The sequence below is a fragment of the Aristolochia californica genome, unplaced genomic scaffold (genome assembly GCF_029961685.1).
Source record: "Aristolochia californica isolate CCGP_79_NKW_82.1479 unplaced genomic scaffold, dmAriCali1.0.hap1 SCAF_1, whole genome shotgun sequence".
Lineage (NCBI taxonomy): Eukaryota > Viridiplantae > Streptophyta > Magnoliopsida > Piperales > Aristolochiaceae > Aristolochia > Aristolochia californica.
The window spans coordinates 16,310,332-16,329,593 of record NW_027181770.1 but is presented as its reverse complement, the minus strand read 5'-3'; the positions used below and the strand labels follow the sequence as shown (position 1 = coordinate 16,329,593).

The 19,262-nt window shown below is 40.2% G+C and overlaps 1 protein-coding gene across 1 annotated transcript; it reads right to left on the bottom strand.

Moving 5' to 3' along the window:
* Nucleotides 1–5,414: 5,414 nt before the first annotated feature.
* On the bottom strand, nucleotides 5,415–11,796 carry LOC137946629 (uncharacterized). Its single transcript, XM_068792959.1, has 6 exons — nucleotides 11,332–11,796; nucleotides 11,103–11,218; nucleotides 10,836–10,991; nucleotides 10,592–10,672; nucleotides 6,576–10,544; nucleotides 5,415–6,456 (listed from the first exon to the last, which is right to left on the bottom strand). Exons 1-6 carry the CDS (start codon nucleotides 11,794–11,796, stop codon nucleotides 5,415–5,417), a joined length of 5,829 nt encoding a protein of 1,942 aa, XP_068649060.1.
* Between the last annotated feature and the right edge of the window lie 7,466 nt (nucleotides 11,797–19,262).

Genomic DNA, 19,262 nt, shown 5'->3' with positions numbered 1-19,262 from the left:
TTCCACTAGTTCAACCCCAACAGCTTGGAATTTTATAGGAAAGAGATTTCCTCCACACATGCTTAAAAAATAGATTTGCATGTTTTAAACATGTTAAAGATGCAAATCACCTATAGATCCATAGCTTTTGAAGAGAATAACAAATGCTCATTAAATTCTCAAGTGAACGTGCATTGGGATATTTACCCGAGTCAAACAAGCCATTATTTTGCCCACCTACAAAAAGCTGACCCAACGATCGTGAATGATTGTAAAGTGATTTATCATGTGTAACGGGATATATTACCCTAAGAAATGACTTATGGATTGGGAGTCAAGACACAGTTAAAAATCCATGCCTCCCCCTTTTTCCCGACGATTGCAAAACCTGATATATAAAAACTAAGAAGAGTTTACAATCCCTAAAAATTACAGAAACTCTTTGGAATTATCTCTCTCTACGTTTGTGGATTGTGCATTTCCATTCTACATGTACAATTTTTTCATAAAACAAAACTTTGAGTTTTCGCTCTCCCTTCATCCCGTAAACCAAAAAGGCAAATAGATCACAACAAAATGAAAATTTTAGAGTTCATGTATTGAAAAAAATTTAAAACAATAACAAATTTAAGTAAAGAAAATTTATTCACACACCACAAATGAACACAAAAGTTTTGTTGTCCAAATTTGGGAAATTCCAATAGTTCAAAATTTTATAAGAAAGAGATTTCCTCCACACATGCTTAAAAAATGGATTTGCATGTTTTAAAAATGTTAAAGATGCAAATCACCTATGGATCCATAGCTTTTGAAAAGAATCACAAACGTTCATTAAATTCTCAAGTGACCGTGCGGTGGGATATTTACCCGTGTCAAACAAGCCATTATTTTGCCCATCTACAAAACACCGACCCAACGATCATGGATGATTGTAAAGTGATTTATCATGCGTAACGGGCTATATTGCCATAATAAAACACATATGGATTGGGAGTCAAGACTCAATTAAAAATCCCTGCCTCCCCCTTTTTCCCGACGATTGCAAAACCTGATATATAAAAACTAAAAAGAGCTTACAATCCCTAAAAAATACAGAAACTGTTTGGAATTATCTCTCTCTACATTTGTGCATTGTGGATTTCCTTTCTACATGTACTCTTTTTTCGTAAAACAAAACTTTGAGTTTTCGCTCTCCCTTCATCCCGTAAACCAAAAAGGCAAATGGATCACAACAAAATGAAAATTTTGGAGTTCAAGAACGGAAAAAATTTAAAACAATAACAAATGTACGTAAAGAAAATTTATTCACACACCACAAATGAACACAAAAGTTTAGTTGTCCAAGTTTGGGAAATTCCACTAGTTCAACCCCAACGGCTTGGAATTTTATAGGAAAGAGATTTCCTCCACACATGCATTAAAAATGGATATGCATGTTTTAAACTTGTTAAAGATGCAAATCACCTATGGATCCAAAGCTTTTGAAGAGAATAACAAACGCTCATTAAATTCTCAACTGAACGTGCGGTGCATATTTACCCGAGTCAAACAAGACATTATTTTGCCCATCTACAAAAAGCTGATCCAACGATCATCGATGATTGTAATGTGATTTATCATGCGTAACGGCCTATATTACCCTAAGAAATGACTTATGGATTGGGAGTCAAGACTCAGTTAAAAATCCCTGCCCCGCCCTTTTTCCCGATGATTGTAAAACCTGATATATAAAAACTAAGAAGAGCTTACAATCCCTAAAAATTACTGAAACTCTTCGGAATTATCTCGCTCTACATTTGTGCACTGTGCATTTTCATTTTAGATGTTCACTTTTTTCATAAATCAAAACTTTGAGTTTTCGCTCTCCCTTCATCCCGTAAAACAAAAAGGCAAATAGATCACAACAAAATGAAAATTTTAGAGTTCATGTATGGAAAAAAATTTAAAACAATAACAAATGTAAGTAAAGAAAATTTATTCACACACCACAAATGAACATAAAAGTTTTGTTGTCCAAGTTTGGGAAATTCCACTAGTTCAACCCTAACAGCTAGGAATGTTATAAGAAAGAGATTTCCTCCACACATGCTTAAAAAATGGATTTGCAAGTTTTAAACATGTTAAAGATGCAAATCACCTATGGATCCATAGCTTTTGAAGAGAATAACAAACGCTCATTAAATTCTCAAGTGAACGTGCGGTGGGATATTTACCTGAGTCAAACAAGCCATTATTTTGGCCATCTACAAAACCCTGACCCAACGATCATGGATGATTGTAAAGTGATTTATCATGTGTAACGGGATATATTACCCTACAAAATGACTTATGGATTGGGAGTCAAGACTCAGTTAAAAATCCATGCCTCCCCCATTTTCCCGACGATTGAAAAACCTGATATATAAAAACTAAGAAGAGTTTACAATCCCTAAAAATTACAGAAACTCTTTGGAATTATCTCGCTCTACATTTGTGCACTGTGCATTTTTATTTTAGATGTACAGTTTTTTCATAAATCAAAACTTTGAGTTTTCGCTCTCCCTTCATCCCGTAAAACAAAAAGGCAAATAAATTACAACAAAATGAAAATTTTAGAGTTCATGTATGGAAAAAAAATTAAAACAATAACAAATGTAAGTAAAGAAAATTTATTCACACACCACAAATGAACAAAAAAGTTTTTTTTTCCAAGTTTGGGAAATTCCACTAGTTTAACCCTAACAACTTGGAATTTAATAAGAAAGAGATTTCCTCCACACATGCTTAAAAAATGGATTTGTATGTTTTAAACATGTTAAAAGATGCAAATCACGTATGGATCCATAGCTTTGGAAAAGAATAACAAACGCTCATTAAATTCTCAAGTGAACGTGCGGTGGGATATTTACCCGAGTCAAAGAAGCCATTACTTTGCCCATCTACAAAAAGCTGACCCAACGATCATGGATGATTGTAAAGTGATTTATCGTACGTAACGGGCTATATTACCATAATAAATCACATATGCATTGGGAGTCAAGACTTAGTTAAAAATCCACGCCTCCCCCTTTTTCCCGACGATTGCAAAACTTGATATAAAAAAACTAAGAAGAGCTTACAATCCCTAAAAATTACAGAAACTCTATGGAATTATCTCTCTCTACATTTTTGCATTGTGCATTTCCATTCAACATGTACTCTTTTGTCCTAAAACAAAACTTTTAGTTTTCGCTCTCCCTTCATCCCGTAAACGAAAAGGCAAATAGATCACAACAAAATGAAAATTATGGAGTTCAAGTACGGAAAAAAATTAAAACAATAACAAATGTAAGTAAAAAAAATTTATTCACACACCACAGATGAACACAAAAATTTGTTGTCCAAGTTTGGGAAATTCCACTAGTTCAACGCCTACAACTTGGAATTTTATAGGAAAGAGATTTCCTCCACACATACTTTAAAAATGGATATGCATGTTTTAAACATGTTAAAGATGCAAATCACCTATGGATCCAAAGCTTTTGAAGAGAATAACAAACGCTCATTAAATTTTCAAGTGAACGTGCGGTGGGATATTTACCCGAGTCAAACAAGCCATTCTTTTGCCCATCTACAAAATGCTTACCCAACAATCATGGATGATTGTAAAGTGATTTATCATTCGTAACGGGCTATATTACCATAACAAATGACATATAGATTGGGAGTCAAGACTCAGTTAAAAATCCCTGCCTCCTCCTTTTTCCGGATGATTGCAAAACCTGATATATAAAAACTAAGAAGAGCTTACAATCCCTAAAAATTACAGAAACTCTTTGGAATTATCTCTCTCTACGTTTGTGCATTGTGCATTTCCATTCTACATGTACTCTTTTTTCTTAAAACAAAACTTTGAGTTTTCGATCTCCCTTCATCCCATAAACCAAAAAGGCAAATAGATCACAACAAAATGAAAATTTTGGAGTTCAACTACGGAAACAATTTAAAATAATAACAAATGTAAGTAAATAAAATTTATTCACACACCACAAATGAACACAAAAGTTTTGTTGTCCAAGTTTGGGAAATTCCACTAGTTCAACCCCAACAGCTTGGAATTTTATAGGAAAGTGATTTCCTCCACACATCCTTTAAAAATGGATATGCATGTTTCAAACATGTTAAAGATGCAAATCACCTATGGATCCAAAGCTTTTGAAGAGAATAACAAACGCACATTAAATTCTCAACTGAAAGTGCGGTGGGATATTTACCCGAGTCAAAAATGCCATTATTTTGCCCATCTACAAAAAGCTGACCCAACGACCATGGATGATTGTAAAGTGATTTATCATGCGTAACTGGCTATATTATCCTAAGAAATGACTTATGGATTGGGAGTCAAGACTCAGTTAAAAATCCCTGCCTCCCCCTTTTTCCCGACGATTGCAAAACCTGATATATAAAAACTAAGAAGACCTTACAATCCCTAAAAATTATAGAAACTCTTTGGATTATCTCGTTCTACATTTGTGCACTGTTGTCACGCGGTTAGATTTAGGCTAAGTCCGTCTAGCCTTGCGGAATATCTACCCCGTGCGGCCTAGCTCTTCCGAAGAACTAGTCAGCCTCCTTGAGCCTCGGATCCTCCAACCAATACTTCACACAAGAAGTTGCCAGCCAAATGGGACAATGAAAAGACCAAGATATAGAAGAGAAAAGCCTACTTTGTATTAAGAATACAAGATTACAAAGGATGGCCAAACACTCTTGAAGGCCAAGGCTAAAAACTCTCTCTATACACTTGAAAAGTAAAGAATACTAAGGATTTTTCGACCTCCTTACAATGGGAGAGGCCCCTCTATTTATAACCTCTCCTTTGGCTTTAGAAATCTCTAAAAACGCCAAGAAATCCGCCAGAATCCGAAAAATCCGAATTCTGGCGTCTGGCGCCTGGAGTCCTGCTGGCGCTGGAGTCCTGGAAACCCCATTTCGCCCCGCCAGGACTCTGCTGGCGCGCGCCTGGCGCCTGGCGCCTGGAGTCCTGCTGGCACTGGAGTCCTGGAAACCCCATTTCGCCCCGCCAGGACTCTGCTGGCGCGCGCTTGGCGCCTGGCGCCTGGAGTCCTGCTGGCGCTGGAGTCCTGGAAACCCCATTTCGCCCCGCCAGGACTCTGCTGGCACACGCCTGGCGCCTGGCGCCTGGAGTCCTGCTAGCGCTGGAGTCCTGGAAATCCCATTTCGCCCCGCCAGGACTCTGCTGGCGCGCGCCTGGCGCCTGGAGTCCTGTTGGCGCTGGAGTCCTGGAAACCCCATTTCGCCCCGCCAGGATTCTGCTGGCGCCTGGCGCCTGGAGTCTGGAGTCCTGCTGGCGGTGGAGTCCTGGAAACCCCATTTCGCCCCGCCAGGACTCTGCTGGCGCCTGGAGTCCTGCTGGCGCTGGAGTGCTGGAAACCCCATTTCACCCCGCCAGGACTCTATGGGCGCCAGCAACCCCATTTCTCCCTGCCGGAACTGTCTGTTGGCGTGCTGCCTTGTGTCTGGACTGGCTGCTGGGGTTGTTGTGCACCTTGTTGCTTGGCCATCCGTTTGGCAAGCTCAAGGGTGTCTTCCTTTGCTGCAGCTGATGCCGGGTCAGCCATATGTGTGTGCCCCTCTGGGCCGTGCCTTTGCACTTGGCCTTGGCCGTTGCTGCCATTGGTGTGCACTGGACTTGCACAGTCATTTTCCTTGGTGTCTGGCCACACCATGGCTTCATCCTCCGTCTCATACTCCCACCGCCATAAGGCAGACGCCCTCGTCTGCAACCCCTGGCGATAGTCGGCCACCTCCTTTTCGAACTGCCATAACTCGGCAGCATCTTGCCATGTTGCCTCGCTTTCCGGTTGACCCAGCCACTTGACCAAGTATTGCGTCCTCCGGGGCTTGCCCCTTTGGCGTTCCTCTCCGTCTGCAATACTATACTCTACCCTATTGTCAAAGGTAGTAGATATATCCATGGGAGCTCTTGGATCAACTATTCTCTCCGGGTCCGGGTCTTCAAAATAAGGTTTAAGGTTTGATACATGAAAAACGTTGTGGAACTTAAACCTTTTTGGCAGCTGCAATTTGTAGGCGTGGTTGCCTACCCGTTCAATGATAGGAAAGGGTCCTTCATATTTCTTCAAAAGACCTTTGTTCTTGCTCCTTAGGTGACGAAATTGTTTAGGTCTAAGTTTGAGAAGGACCTGGTCACCAATATTGAACGAAGACTCCCTCCTCTTCAAATCAGCATGTTTCTTCATCTTTTTAGCTGCCTTATGCAATAAGACCCGTGCCAGCTCCGTTTTCTCTTTCCACCTCTTCGCCAGCTGATGAGCTGCTGGACTTTTCCGTGAAGTGTCTGGAAAGAGACCCATGGGAGCCAAAGGCTGTCGTCCTGTCGCCAACTCGAAAGGACTGTGCCGGTTGATTCCGATTTCTGCAAATTGTATGAAAACTGGGCCACGTCTAACAAGTCTAGCCAGTTTTTCTGATTTGCTGCAACAAAATGGCGTAAGTACTGTTCTAACAAAGCATTTACCCGCTCGGTTTGGCCGTCACTTTGTGGATGAAAACTAGTGGAAAAACATAGTGATGTTCCCATTATTTTGAATAACTCGGTCCAGAATTTTCCCGTGAATCTGGGGTCACGATCACTAATGATCGTTGTGGGCAAACCCCAATGCTTCACCACATGTGCCATGAAAGCTCTAGCTGCTCCGTCTGCTGTACAATCACTTGGCACCGCTACGAATGTACCATACTTCGTAAACCTGTCTACCACCACCATGATAGACGCCAGCCCATCTTTCTTACGTAATCCAGAGATGAAGTCCATTGAAACAGACTCCCACGACCGCTTTGGAATAGGTAAGGGCTGTAGCAAACCCCTCGGCTTGCGTTGTTCGATCTTATCTTGTTGACAAATAAAACACGTGCGCACAAACTCCTCCACATCATTCTCCATGTCTGGCCAATAATACTGGCCAGACAACAAGGCCAACGTCCTTCTTTGACCTGGATGTCCTGCCCACAAGGTATCATGGCATTCCCTCAAGAGGTCACGCCGTAGGTTATCGTACTTAGGCACATAAAGTCGATTACCTTTGGTCATGAGCAATCCGTCGTCAAGCCAGAATCTTCTCATCTCGCCCAAGGCAGCAACTTGTACAATGCTGTAAGCCTGGGCGTCTTGGCGAATTCCAATGCGAATCTTGTCTAGCAACGATGTACCAACCTGTGTAATTGCTGCTAAGGCTTGTAATCGCAAAGTCCCATCTTCTGTTTCTGCGCCAAGATGGTCCCCCCTGCGCGCGCGCTTGCCTTGCGCAAAGCACATATCTCCTGCGCCTACGCTCGCGCCGCGCGCCTCTTCCTGTCCAGCTGCTACCGCACCGCGCGTGGTGCGCGTGAAGCAAGTACCGGCTGCTGCAGTATGCTGGAATTCAGCCGCACGCGTCTTCTCCTCTGCCGCATGCGTGTATGATGCTGGTGCTTGCTGCGCCATGTGCGCTAAGCTCTGGCTGGTCTCTTCCTTATAAGAGTTAGGTGCGTCCACCTTCCTGCTCAGTGCGTCGGCAGCACCATTGGCCTTCCCCGCCTTGTACATCATCTCAAAGTCAAACTCGGCCAAGAAATCTTGCCACCGGGCCTGTTTTGGACTGAGCTTTTTCTGTGTAAGAAAGTAACTAGAAGCAACATTGTCAGTTCTTACAATAAATTTGGAGCCTAAAAGATAGTGCCTCCAAAGACGTAAACAATGCACTACCGCCGTCATTTCTCTTTCTTGTACAGTGTACCGTTGCTCAGTTTCATTGAGCTTCCTACTCTCATAAGCGACTGGGTGTCCTTCTTGTTCTAGCACACCCCCAATGGCATAATTTGAGGCATCGGTATGTACCTCAAATGGCTTGCTGAAATCAGCAAGGTGAAGCACCGGTTCAACCATCATGGTATCCTTCAGCCGCTGGAATGCTCTTTGGCATGAGTCCGTCCATCGCCATTTTTGGTCCTTCTTTAGGAGATCGGTCAAGGGGGCTGCTATAGCTGAGAAACCCTTGATAAACCTCCTATAATAGTTTGCCAAGCCAAGAAAACTTCTAAGCTCACGCACCTTGATAGGGATAGACCAATCACGCACAACCTCCACCTTCTTGTTGTCCATCCATATCCGTCCTTCCCCTATCCAATGTCCAAGAAAGGACACCTCTTGCAACCCAAAGGAACACTTCTCCTTCTTGACATATAGCTGATTGTGTCTCAATTTCTTGAACACTTTTCGAAGATGTTCTTTGTGTTCTTCCATACTCTTGCTATACACCACAATATCATCCAAATACACAACGACAAATTTGTCTAAGTACTCGGAAAATACCTCGTTCATGAGAGTGCATATAGTTGCTGGTGCGTTGGTTAGGCCAAAGGGCATAACCATGAACTCGTAAGCCCCATATCTCGTTACACAAGTAGTCTTCTCTTCGTCTCCTTCAGCTATCCGAACTTGGTAATAACCACTTCGTAAATCCAGCTTGGAGAAAACTCTTGCCTCCTTCAATTGATCAAAGAGATCAGCAATAAGGGGAATAGGGTACTTGTTCTTGATGGTTACCTTGTTGAGCACCCTATAATCGATGCATAGTCTCATACTTCCATCCTTTTTAGTCTGAAACAGTATAGGAGCTCCATAAGGTGCTTTGCTTGGCTTTATGAACCCCGAATCCGGCAGCTCGCTGAGTTGTCTTCGTAATTCGTCCAACTCTTTGGGCGCCATTCGGTATGGTGCTTGTGCTGGCTTTCTTGCTCCGGGTTCAAGCTCTATGCGATGGTCCACCCCTCTCCTAGGTGGTAACCTCGCTGGGAGTTGTTCCGGCATGACGTCTCTATACTCATGCAAAACGGTTTGTATCTCCTTAGGAGTAGGCGTGGCCTCATCCTGTTCTATAGCACAAAGAGAAGCAATATAAGTAGAACAGCCCTGCTTAAGACCTTTCTTAAGCTGGAGGGCTGATAGCATTAAATCTTTATTTTTTTCATCTTCAACTTCAGAAACAGTACAAGGACTTTTCTCGTCCATAATCCCCACTACCCCAACATGTGGCATAACAAAAGCCCTACAAACCGTGAAAAACTCCATTCCCAAAATTACTTTGAAATCATCCATATCAACAATGGTAAAATTCAGAAATCCTACCCACTTGCCTATCACCACCGGTACATTCTTGGCAATGCCTTGGACCTCACGAGCAGCAGAATTTACGGCTTTCATTTTGCTCCCATCTTTCTCTCCTCGTATCCTTAGGCGCCTAGCCTCCTCCTCCGAAAGGAAGTTGTGGGTGGCGCCAGTGTCCACCATTGCTTTAATAGTATGTCCAGCAAGTGTTAGTGATATAAAAAGAAGTTCTCTTGAGGGTCTTACCGGAAGTGGAGCAGCCTTCTCCTCCCTGGAACGGACAACAGCATTGAGAAGGGTTAGAGAACCCATCCTAGGCTCAATTCCTCCATTGTCAGATTCTGTTTGAGCAGCATTGAGGAGTCTCTTTTTACGACAATCCCTCGCATAGTGCTCTCCCTCGCATATAAAACAATGGACCTTCTTCCTCTGTTTGTCCCCTCTCTTCTTCTCTTCCGGCCTAGCCTTGGTATCTTTTACCCATGGCTTCTTCTCCCCTTTCTCCTTCCTCTTAAAATTTGTTTTACCATTATTTTCCTTGGACACCTTGTTAACCGAATCATTCCTCCTCTCGTATTCGGTTAACTTTTCAGCCGTAGATAACGCTGAAACTAGTGTCTTTACCTCTCGTCTTCTCAATTCTTGCTCAGCCCATGGACGAAGGCCAGCAAGAAAGGAGAAGAGACGGTCCTCATCCGTCATGTTGGAAATACAAAGCATAAGGGAAGTGAAGGATTGTACATACTCTTTAATTGTACCTTTCTGCGTCAATGCACGAAGTTCCTTCCTTGCTTGGTACTCGACGTCCTCCGGAAAGAACTGCCTCCGCAGCTCCCTCTTGAAATCTTCCCAAGTGTGGACGGGGTCCTCTCCCTCTTGCTCATCTCCCATGCGTCTTCTCCACCAAAGAACAGCATCATCAGACAAGAACATGGCAGCCGTACTAACCTTAGCTTCCTCGTCGGTGAGCTTGCTCGCATGGAAGTATTGCTCCACTTGCCATAGAAAATTATCTATGACCTTTGCGTCTCTCTTTCCACCGAAAGACTTTGGCTCAGGCACCTTTATCTTTGCTTGTGTGTGACCAGCCCCTCCATTGGCTAAGGCTAGTTCGCACAAAGAAAGTCTTGCCCGTAGCTCTCCAGTGAGGTCTTTGACGTCCTTCCCCAATCGTTCCATCTCCACCCTCATGACAGCCATGGCAGAATGGACGTCCTCCTCAAATCCTCTCAGCCAATTCGGAGTTGGCTGATGCTCCTCAATCGTCCTTTGAACGAACTCCTCCCAGTTCGTACAAAGGTTTTCAACACTGTCCAAACGATGTTCAAGAGTAGAAAAACGAAATTTAACATCACTTGTTCTTTGCCTCTTGAAGCATCTTCTCCACTTGTGGAAGCCATTGATTGCAACGCACGCTCTGATACCAGTTGTCACGCGGTTAGATTTAGGCTAAGTCCGTCTAGCCTTGCGGAATATCTCCCCGTGCGGCCTAGCTCTTCCGAAGAACTAGTCAGCCTCCTTGAGCCTCGGATCCTCCAACCAATACTTCACACAAGAAGTTGCCAGCCAAATGGGACAATGAAAAGACCAAGATATAGAAGAGAAAAGCCTACTTTGTATTAAGAATACAAGATTACAAAGGATGGCCAAACACTCTTGAAGGCCAAGGCTAAAAACTCTCTCTATACACTTGAAAAGTAAAGAATACTAAGGATTTTTCGACCTCCTTACAATGGGAGAGGCCCCTCTATTTATAACCTCTCCTTTGGCTTTAGAAATCTCTAAAAACGCCAAGAAATCCGCTAGAATCCGAAAAATCCGAATTCTGGCGTCTGGCGCCTGGAGTCCTGCTAGCGCTGGAGTCCTGGAAACCCCATTTCGCCCCGCCAGGACTCTGCTGGCGCGCGCCTGGAGTCCTGCTGGCGCTGGAGTCTTGGAAACCCCATTTCGCCCCGCCAGGACTCTGCTGGCGCACGCCTGGCGCCTGGCGCCTGGAGTCCTGCTGGCGCTGGAGTCCTGGAAACCCCATTTCGCCCCGCCAGGACTTTGCAGGCATGCGCCTGGCGCCTGGCGCCTGGAGTCCTGCTGGCGCTGGAGTCCTGGAAACCCCATTTCGCCCCGCCAGGACTCTGCTGGCGCGCGCCTGGCGCCTGGAGTCCTGTTGGCGCTGGAGTCCTGGAAACCCCATTTCGCCCCGCCAGGACTCTGCTGGCGCCTGGCGCCTGGAGTCTGGAGTCCTGCTGGCGGTGGAGTCCTGGAAACCCCATTTCACCCCGCCAGGAATCTGCTGGCGCCTGGAGTCCTGCTGGCGCTGGAGTGCTGGAAACCCCATTTCGCCCCGCCAGGACTCTATGGGCGCCAGCAACCCCATTTCGCCCCGCCAGGACTCTATGGGCACCAGCAACCCCATTTCTCCCCGCCAGAACTGTCTGTTGGCGTGCTGCCTTGTGTCTGGACTGGCTGCTGGGGTTGTTGTGCACCTTGTTGCTTGACCATCCGTTTGGCAAGCTCAAGGGTGTCTTCCTTTGCTGCAGCTGATGCCGGGTCAGCCATATGTGTGTGCCCCTCTGGGCCGTGCCTTTGCACTTGGCCATGGCCGTTGCTGCCATTGGTGTGCACTGGACTTGCACAATCATTTTCCTTGGTGTCTGGCCACACCATGGCTTCATCCTCCGTCTCAACTGTGCATTCTCATTTTAGATGTACACTTTTTTCATAAATCAAACCTTTGAGTTTTCGCTCTCCCTTCATCCCGTAAACCAAAAAGGCAAATAGATCACAACAAAATGAAAATTTTAGAGTTCATGTATTGAAAAAAATTTAAAACAATAAAAAATGTAAGTAAATAAAATTTATTCACACACCACAAATAAACACAAAAGTTTTGTTGTCCAAATTTGGGAAATTCCACTAGTTGAACCCTAACTGCTTGGAATTTTATAAGAAAGAGAGTTCCTCCACACATGCTTAAAAAATGGATTTGCATGTTTTAAAGATGTTAAAGATGCAAATCACCTATGGATCCATAGCTTTTGAAAAGAATCACAAACGCTCATTAAATTCTCAAGTGAACGTGCGGTGGGATATTTACCCGTGTCAAACAAGCCATTATTTTGCCCATCTACAAAACACTGACCCAACGATCATGGATGATTGTAAAGTAATTTATCATGCGTAACGGGCTATATTACCATAATAAAACACTTATGGATTGGGAGTCAAGACTCAGTTAAAAATCCCTGCCTCGCCCTTTTTCCCGACGATTATAAAACCTCATATATAAAAACTAAGAAGAGCTTACAATCCCTACAAATTACAGAAACTCTTTGGAATTATCTCGCTCTACATTTGTGCACTGTGCATTTTCATTTTAGATGTACACTTTTTTCATAAATCAAAACTTTGAGTTTTCGCTCTCCCTTCATCCCGTAAAACAAAAAGGCAAATAGATCACAACAAAATGAAAATTTTAGAGTTCATGTACGGAAAAAAATTTAAAACAATAAAAAATGTAAGTAAAGAAAATTTATTCACACACCACAAATGAACACAAAAGTTTTGTTGTCCAAGTTTGGAAAATTCCACTAGTTCAACCCTAACAGCTAGGAATGTTATAAGAAAGAGATTTCCTCCACACATGCTTAAAAAATGGATTTGCAAGTTTTAAACATGTTAAAGATGCAAATCACCTATGGATCCATTGCTTTTGGAGAGAATAACAAATGCTCATTAAATTCTCAAGTGAACGTGCGGTGGGATATTTACCCGAGTCAAACAAGCCATTAATTTGGCCATCTACAAAACCCTGACCCAACGATCATGGATGATTGTAAAGTGATTTATCATGTGTAACGGGATATATTACCCTAAGAAATGACTTATGGATTGGGAGTCAAGACTCAGTTAAAAATCCATGCCTCCCCCTTTTTCCCGACGATTGCAAAACCTGATATATAAAAACTAAGAAGAGTTTACAATCCCTAAAAATTACAGAAACTCTTTGGAATTATCTCACTCTACATTTGTGCACTCTGCATTTTTATTTTAGATGTACAGTTTTTTCATAAATCAAAACTTTGAGTTTTCGCTCTCCCTTCATCCCGTAAAACAAAAAGGCAATTAAATTACAACAAAATGAAAATTTTAGAGTTCATGTATGGAAAAAAAAATTAAAACAATAACAAATGTAAGAAAAGAAAATTGATTCACACACCACAAATGAACAAAAAAGTTTTTTTTTCCAAGTTTGGGAAAATCCACTAGTTCAACCCTAACAACTTGGAATTTTATAAGAAAGAGATTTCCTCCATACATGCTTAAAAAATGGATTTGCATGTTTTAAACATGTTAAAGATGCAAATCACGTATGGATCCAAAGCTTTTGAAAAGAATAACAAACGCTCATTAAATTATCAAGTGAACGTGCGGTGGGATATTTACCCGAGTCAAAGAAGCCATTACTTTGCCCATCTACAAAAAGCTGACCCAACGATCATGGATGATTGTAATGTGATTTATCATACGTAACGGGCTATATTACCATAATAAATCACATATGCATTGGGAGTCAAGACTTAGTTAAAAATCCATGCCTCCCCCCTTTTTCCCGACGATTGCAAAACTTGATATAAAAAAACTAAGAAGAGCTTACAATCCCTAAAAATTACAGAAACTCTATGGAATTATCTATCTCTACATTTTTGCATTGTGCATTTCCATTCTACATGTACTCTTTTGTCCTAAAACAAAACTTTTAGTTTTCGCTCTCCCTTCATCCCGTAAACAAAAAGGCAAATAGATCACAACAAAATGAAAATTACGGAGTTCAAGTACGGAAAAAAATTAAAACAATAACAAATGTAAGTAAAAAAAATTTATTCACACACCACAGATGAACACAAAATTTTGTTGTCCAAGTTTGGGAAATTCCACTAGTTCAACACCAACAACTTGGAATTTTATAGGAAAGAGATTTCCTCCGCACATGCTTTAAAAATGGATATGCATGTTTTAAACATGTTAAAGATGCAAATCACCTATGGATCCAAAGCTTTTGAAGAGAATAACAAACGCTCATTAAATTCTCAAGTGAACGTGCGGTGGGATATTTACCCAAGTCAAACAAGCCATTATTTTGCCCATCTACAAAAAGCTGACCCAACGATCATGGATGATTGTAAAGTGATTTATCATTCGTAACGGGCTATATTACCATAAAAAATGACATATAGATTGGGAGTCAAGACTCAGTTAAAATCCCTGCCTCCCCCTTTTTCCCGATGATTGCAAAACCTGATATATAAAAACTAAGAAGAGCTTACAATCCCTAAAAATTACAGAAACTCTTTGGAATTATCTCTCTCTACGTTTGTGCATTGTGCCTTTCCATTCTACATGTACTCTTTTTTCTTAAAACAAAACTTTGAGTTTTCGCTCTCCCTTCATCCCGTAAACCAAAAAGGCAAATAGATCACAAGAAAATGAAAATTATGGAGTTCAAGTACAGAAAAAAATTAAAAAAATAACAAATGTAAGTAAATAAAATTTATTCACACACAACAAATGAACACAAAAGTTTTGTTGTCCAAGTTTGGGAAATTCCACTAGTTCAAACCTAACAGCTTGGAATTTTATAAGAAAGAGATTTCCACCACACATGCTTAAAAAATGGGTTTGCATGTTTTAAACATGTTAAAGATGCAAATCACCTATGGATCCAAAGCTTTTGAAGAGAATAATAAACGCTTATTAAATTCTCAACTGAACGTGCGGTGGGATATTTACCCGAGACAAACAAGCTATTATTTTTCCCATCAACAAAAAGCTGACCCAACGATCATGGTTGATTGTAAAGTGATTTATCATGCGGAACGGGCTATATTACCCTAATAAATGACTTATCGATTGGGAGTCAAGACTCTGTTAAAAATCCCTGCCCCCCCCCCCCCCCCTTTTTCCCGACGATTGCAAAACCTGATATATAAAAACTAAGAAGAGCTTACAATCCCTAAAAATTACAGAAACTCTTTGGAATTATCTCTCTCTACGTTTGTGCATTGTGCATTTCCATTCGACATGTACTTTTTTTCTTAAAACAAAACTTTGTGTTTTCGCTCTCCCTTCATCCCATAAACCTAAAAGGCAAATAGATCACAACAAAATGAAAATTATGGAGTTCAAGTACGGAAAAAATTTAAAACAATAACAAATGTAAGTAAAGAAAATTTATTCACACACCACAAATGGACACAAAAGTTTTGTTATCCAAGTTTGGGAAATTCCACATGTTCAACCCTAACAGCTAGGAATTTTATAAGAAAGAGATTTCCTCCACACATGCTTAAAAAATGGATATGCATGTTTTAAACATGTTAAAGATGCAAAACACATATGGATCCATAGCTTTTGAAGAGAATAACAAACGCTCATTAAATTCTAAAGTGAACGTGCGGTGGGATATTTACCCGAGTGAAACAAGCCATTATTTTGCCCAACTACAAAAAGCTGACCCAACGATCATGGATGATTGTAAAGTGATTTATCATGCATAACTGGCTATATTACCATAATAAATCACATATGGATTGGGAGTCAAGACTCAGTTAAAAATCCCTGCCTCCCCCTCTTTCCCGACGATTGCAAAACCTGATATATAACAACTAAGAAGAGCTTACAATCCCTAAAAATTTCAGAAACTCTTTGGAATTATCTCTCTCTACATTTATGCATTGTGAATTTCCATTCTACATGTACTCTTTTTTCATAAATCAAAACCTTGAGTTTTCGCTCTCCCTTCATCCCGTAGACCAAAAAGGCAAATAGATCACAACAAAATGAAAATTTTGGAGTTCAAGTACGGAATAAATTTAAAACAATAACAAATGTAAGTAAAGAAAATTTATTCACTCACCACAAATGAACACAAAAGTTTTGTTGTCCAAGTTTGGGAAATTCCACTAGTTCATCCCTAATAGCTATGAATATTATAGGAAAGAGATTTCCTCCACACATGCTTTAAAAATGGATATGCATGTTTAAACATGTTAAAGATGCAAATCACCAATGGATCCAAATCTTTTGAAGTGAATAATAAACGCTCATTAAATTCTCAAGTGAACGTGCGGTGGGATATTTACCCAAGTGAAACAAGCCATTATTTTGCCCATCTACAAAAAGCTGACCCAACGATCATGGATGATTGTAAAGTGATTTATCATGTGTAACGGTCTATATTACCCTAAGAAATGACATATGGATTGGGAGTCAACACTCACTTAAAAATCCCTGCTTCCTCCTTTTATCCGACGATTGCAAAACCCTATATATAAAAACCAAGAAGAGATTACAATCCATAAAAATTAAAGAAACTCTTTGAAATTATCTCTCTCTACATTCGTGCATTGTGCATTTCCATTCTACATCTACTCCTTTTTCTTAAAACAAAACTTTGACTTTTTGCTCTCCCTTTATCCCATAAACCAAAAAGGCAAATAGATCACAACATAATGAAAATTTAGAGTCCATGTACGGAAAAAATTGAAAACAATAACAAATGTAAGTAAAGAAAATTTATTCACACACCACAAATGAACACAAAAGTTTTGTTGTCTAAGTTTGGGAAATTCAACTAGTTCAACCCCAACAGCTTGGAATTTTATAGGAAAAAGATTTCCTCCACACATGCTTTAAAAATGGATATGCATGTTTTAAACATGTTAAAGATGCAAATCACCTTTGGATCCAAAGCTTTTGAAGAGAATAACAAACGCTCATTAAATTCTCAAATAAACGTGCGGTGGATATTTACCCGAGTCAAACAAGCCATTATTTTGCCCATCTACAAAAAACTGACCCAACGATCATGGATGATTGTAATGTGATTTATCATGCATAATGGGCTATATTACCCTAAGAAATGACTTATGGATTGGGAGTCAAGACTCAGTTAAAAATCCCTGCCTCCCCCTTTTTCCCGACGATTGCAAAACCTGATATATAAAAATTAAGAACAGCTTACAATCCCTAAAAATTACAGAAACTCTTTGGAATTATCTCACTCTACATTTGTGCACTGTGCATTTCCATTCTACATGCACTCTTTTTTCTTAAAACAAAACTTTGAGTTTTCGCTCTCCCTTCATCCCGTAAACCAAAAAGGCGAATATATCACAACAAAATGAAAATTTTAGAGTTCATGTGCAGAAAAAAAATAAAAACAATAACAAATGTAGGTAAAGAAAATTTATGCACACACAACAAGTGAAAACAAAAGTTTTGTTGTCCAAGTTTGGGAAATTCCAGTAGTTCAACCCTAGCAGCTTGGAGTTTTATAACAAAGAGATTTCCACCAAACATGCTTAAAAAATGGATTTGCATATTTTAAATATGTTAAAGATACAAATCACCTATGGATCCATAGCTTTTGAAGAGAATAACAAACGCTCATTAAATTCTCAAGTGAACGTGCGGTGGGATATTTGCCCGAGTCAAACAAGCCATTATTTTGCCCATCTACAAAAGCTGACCCAACGATCATGGATGATTGTAAAGTGGTTTATCATGCGTAACAGGCTATATTACCCTAAGAAATGACTTATGGATTGGGAGTCAAGACTCAGTTAAAAATCCCTGCCTCCCCCTTTTTCCCGACAACTGAAAAACGTGATATATAAAAACTAAGAAGAGCTTACAATCCCTAAAAATTACAGAAACTCTTTGGAATTATCTCGCTCTACATTTGTGCACTGTGTATTTTCATTTAAGATGTACACTTTTTTCATAAATCAAAACTTTGAGTTTTCGCTCTCCCTTCATCCCGTAAACCGAAAAGGCAAATAGATGACAACAAAATGAAAATTTTAGAGTTCATGTACTGAAAAAAATTTAAAACAATAACAAATGTAAGTAAAGAAAATTTATTCACACACCACAAATGAACACAAAAGTTTTGTTTAAGATTGGGAAATTTCACTAGTTCAACCCTAACATCTTGGAATTTTATATGAAAGAGATTTCCTCCACACACGCTTAAAAAACGGTTTTGCATGTTTTAAACATGTTAAAGATGCAAATAACCTATGGATCCATAGCTTTTGAAGAGAATAACAAATGCTCATTAAATTGTGAAGTGAACGTGTGGTGAGATATTTACAGGAGTCTAATAAGCCATTATTTTGCCCATCGACAAAAAGCTGACCCAACGATCATGGATGATTGTAAAGTGATTTATCATGCGTAACGGACTATATTACCCCAAGAAATGACTTATGGATTGGGAGTCAAGACTCAGTTAAAAATCCCTGCCTCTTCCTTTTTCCCGACGACTGCAAAACCTGATATATAAAAAGTAAGAAGAGCTTACAATCCCTAAAAATTATAGAAACTCTTCGGAATTATCTCCCTCTACATTTGTGCACTGTGCATTTTTATTTTCGATGTACACTTTTTTCATAAATCAAATCTTTGAGTTTTCGCTCTCCCTTCATTCCGTAAACCAAAAAGGCAAATAAATTACAACAAAATGAAAATTTTAGAGTTCATGTACTGAAAAAAAATTAAAACAATAACAAATGTAAGTAAAGAAAATTTATTCACACACCACAAATGAACACAAAAGTTTTGTTGTCCAAGTTTGGGAAATTTCACTAGTTCAACCCTAACAGCTTGGAATTTTATAAGCAAGAGATTTCCTTCACACATGCTTAAAAAATGGATTTGCATGTTTTAAACATGTTTCAGATGCAAATCACCTATGGATCCATAAATTTTGAAGAGAATAGCAAATGCTAATTAAATTCTCAAGTGAATGTGCAGTGGGATATTTACCCGAGTCAAAGAAGCCATTATTTTGCCCATCTACAAAAACTTGACCCAACGATCATGGATGATTGTAAAGTGATTTATTATGCGTAACGGGGTATATTACCAGAATAAATCACATATGGATTGGACTCAAGACTAGGTTCAAAATCCCTGCCTCCCCCTTTTTTCCAATGATTGCAAAACCTGATATAAAAAAACTAAGAAGTGCTTACAATCCCTAAAAATTACAGAAGCTGTTTGGAATTATCTATCTCTACATTTGTGTATTGTGCATTTCCATTCTACATGTGCTCTTTTTTCTTAAAACAAAACT